This window comes from Gregarina niphandrodes (genome assembly GCF_000223845.1).
Source record: "Gregarina niphandrodes unplaced genomic scaffold scaffold00028, whole genome shotgun sequence".
Classification (NCBI taxonomy): domain Eukaryota; phylum Apicomplexa; class Conoidasida; order Eugregarinorida; family Gregarinidae; genus Gregarina; species Gregarina niphandrodes.
The window spans coordinates 171,515-175,272 of NW_011645797.1; the positions used below are offsets into that span (position 1 = coordinate 171,515).

General features: G+C 53.3%; 1 protein-coding gene across 1 annotated transcript; it reads right to left on the bottom strand.

The window, feature by feature from the left end:
* Window positions 1-3,313: 3,313 nt before the first annotated feature.
* On the bottom strand, window positions 3,314-3,700 carry GNI_119300 (glutathione S-transferase, carboxy-terminal domain protein; the record flags this gene model as incomplete). The annotated part of the gene is made up of 1 exon (XM_011133517.1): window positions 3,314-3,700. The coding sequence occupies one exon, from the start codon at window positions 3,698-3,700 to the stop codon at window positions 3,314-3,316; it is 387 nt and encodes a 128-aa protein (XP_011131819.1).
* Between the last annotated feature and the right edge of the window lie 58 nt (window positions 3,701-3,758).

Below are 3,758 nucleotides of genomic sequence, written 5' to 3' on the forward strand. Positions count from 1 at the left end.
GGGGGGGGGGGGGGGGGGGGGGGGGGGGGGAATTCAATTCATTCGTACCTGTGGAGGCGAGGGCGCATCGTAGTCTCCACCTCCTCCGGATTCTGTCACGCCCGCTGTCCCGGTTCCTCTATCGCTCACTGCTCGAATGGCTCCGTAACCGGCCCTGACCTTCCGCTTAAACACCCAGTCATCCACAACACTCGCAGCCAGCTACCGGTTTACGCTCCCGAGCACCGGCCAACTATCTCACTGGCCGACGATGAGAACATAGGCTCCCCCGGGGGCTTTGATAATGTCGCTCTTCAGACAGATTTCTAGGTCCAATACCTGCCGCCAGACGAGCTGGTTTACGACCCGACGCTGCCGTATTGGGCTGAAGAAATGGGATGGAGGGACACGTATAGCAACTTTGTCCATTTCTTGGACAGCTCCAGGCTTTTTTAAGGTAGAGCAAAGAATAACCTTACTAGCCCACTCTGGTGTGGATGGGATTGACGAGCAGGTGGCTCCCGTGCTTCCTCCACCTATCAATTTGCAAGGCCTCCTGTGACGATGATTTATACAAAAGGGCCAATTGCCGGCTGAGATATATGCGAAGTGCAATCTGTGCGATATTGAGGTTGGGTAGCCCATTGTTAACGCAACAAGACGGCCAACAAATTAATGGTTCCTCCGCCGCAAGGACATGGTGTGGGCCGTTTGTCCTACCATTAGAGAAGGGGGCCAAAAGCCAGCCAGAGTCGGATCCACTACTGCGGTGGGCAACCCAAGAGTACGTCTCAGGGCAGCGTGAGCTGGAGGAGCAGGCCGAGAACAGGCGGGAGACGACCGATGTTGGCATGAAGACAGAAGCCAACTGGGATGAGTTCTTAGGAATGATACAACTGAGAAGCCGAGGGGGCGTGTTGGTATGTCAGTGGGCAAGGTCGGCTTTCAATTGTTATATCTCGCCCGCCGAAGCTTTTTGTCGAATAGCGGGACCGTAGCAATTCAAGTTAGCACAATCAACACCGAGAGATACGACGCAGGCAGCACCACGCCAGCAGCGGACTATTCGACATAACAACGCCGGATCAGCTGAATACTCGTGATGCACCACCCACCTCACTGCGTGGAGTGGGCCCGCTGTCAGGATACGGGTTGAGCTATCTGCGAGGTCGGAGTCGGACGTTCCTTTGTGGGTCATAGTGTTAGTGATTCTCCCCTTTTTAATTCCTCTCGTTTTCAAATCTATTGTCGGTACCGGCCAACCCGATATAATCCAAATCCTCGGAGACGCACTGTGACACTTCACGCCTCCTCCACGTGATCACCGGAAAAGATGTCGATTACTTGCACAGGGTGATCTGGCGGGCGTTGTCTCTTGCGGGGACTCATGTCTTCCTTCACAGTGACCTCCGAAGCGTTACCTTCCCGCAGTAAAGTACTGGCGGCGGCCTGGCTGTTCTCAGCGTACGGCCATGGGGTATCCCTACAGCTTACGCGAGCGGTGGGGGCATCAGGCGTCCCTACCGGATTCACTTTCAAACTCCCATGTTCGTGGGCGGATACCACGCACGGCACTGACCATACAGGTCGCTAGATAAATGGTCCCCTCGCTCCTTCATGGCTCTTCGGGGACTTCTCGTTCAGCTTGTATAACACTAGCGAGCCCACTGGGAAGTCAGTTGTCGACTGTCCTTTAGATAAATCTGGCTCTCGATGAAATACTTCGCTGGCCAGTTACAGCGCGGTCGGGAACCTTAGTTCTCGTAGTGCGTCTAGTCGGGCCTGTTCTGGGTACACGACCGGCACTTCGTTGGAGTGCCTGGCCTCGGTCCCAATCAGGCCTGGAGTTGTGAGCTGGTACGGAAGCAGCCAACGCTTCCTTGAGCTCGATGAGTGTTGTACGACGAGTGACCCGGAGGGCTTTACTCAGCGCTCGGTGGCTGGATTCATTTACGCCGTTGCCTTGCGGTCGGTAGGGTGAGGTTACGTACACCTTGCGTCGCCACTCGTTCATGACTGGCTGGAAGAACTGACAGTTTATCTCACTACCGCCGTCTACGAGGACTGCCATTGGATGACTGTGTGCGCTTTTGTCGTGTATCACTGGACTTGTAAGTACCTCATGGCATGGTCGATGACGACTACGATGTGGTAGGTAACTCCTCCTACTGCCCGCGGGCCGAGTAGGTCGAACGAGATGAGTTCGTTGAAGAATGGCCGCGAGAGTGAGCCGACGTCTTTCGCAACTGTTGACCTCAGATTCAGGCGTGCAAGCATTCTCTCGTCCACTGTTCGATGTCGCGACAAAGGTTTGGCCAGAAATACTGGGCTTGCAATTGCCGTCGCATGCGGTGGACTCCTGGGTGTGCGCCGCTCTTGAAGTGCAGCCGGTCGAAGAGCGTTACAGACTACTCTTCCGGCGTTACAACGTGGATTGTGCGTCACGCTGTGGGAAGTGCTAGAGAGAAACAAAGAAGTGTTCCTGCGCCCGAGAAGTGGGCAGATGAGATATGAGGCAAGCTTCCAGCCAGGTTCAGGGCCGACCGACGAAAGCAAGGCTGATGCCATAGCCGCGGGCCGCGAAAAAAGAGCTCAGACAGACGCCACGCAGCCTCCCAGCTTTCGAGAGGCGCCATACGACCGAGAAAATCTCTGGTCCATTCGTAATCCCGACAAAACAGGCGGTTACCGGGTGGTCTTGATAACGAGGCGTCCGACGATTCCTGTTAAAAAGCTCTCGACTGCAACTGGGTGTTCTGGGACGGTCCCACTTGTTCCCATCACTGACCTGTGACTTGTATTGCAATACAACTCATTGGGGACTGTTTCGACAGTGGAGGTCGCTTTTGGGTTTCGTCTCCTTCCATCTCCTTCCATATTAGATAACCGTTAGCAGCATCTCATAGACAGGACTCCAATCCCAGCTACTGTCCGTAGTAAGAATGGGATACCAGACCGGTGGGTCTCTACCCCACCTGTTCATGCAGCGAAAAGGTCTACTAAAATAACACTTTTTATTATCTCGTTCGAGACAGCCAAATTAGACGCCGGGAACCGACGGCGTATGTACGTTGTAGAGAGGTAAAGTCGTCACACTCTTTTAAACGCCCGATAGGACTCAACTCCACAATTTACAGCTGAGTGACGGGTGGTTGCACTCACCAAACATCCCATCGGATTCCAGCCCTGTCGTTAATTGAGGCAAACTTTATAAGAAGCAACCGAAGGTTCGCAAACCATGCCTGTGATGCATTTCGGGATACCACCACAGGCTTGTGGCCATTTTACAGAAACGTTTGCTCCAAATTGAGTGCTCCATGTCTGAACAAAAAAATTACTGGCGGCTTTTGTAGTATTCAGCGACTTTAGGGTATGCCTTAACAACCTCGTGGACCTTCTTCAGGTGGGGGTAATCATCCAACTTCATGGCATCCGGGAGTCGGGTAATGAGTCCCTCGATGACTGTGAAAACAAAGAGATCGGCGTAAGAAAATCCGGCGTTGGAGATAAAGCCAGTCGAGTCTGATTGCCTGGTGGCAATCACTTTATCGGCAACACTCATCTTCTCTGCCAGTTCAATCTTCGCCTTGTCCACTTCTGTATTCGTGTATATGTTTCGAATCGGACCATAGCAAGCTTCTATGATGCTGCAGGCCTGCTCAGCCACGGCCGCTTCTACCGGATCTTTGGGGATAAGATCTGCCATGTTTGCAGCGTACATCAAGATCGCCTTGCTCTCTACAATATAAGACCCATCTTCTAGCTCGAGCCAAGGAGCA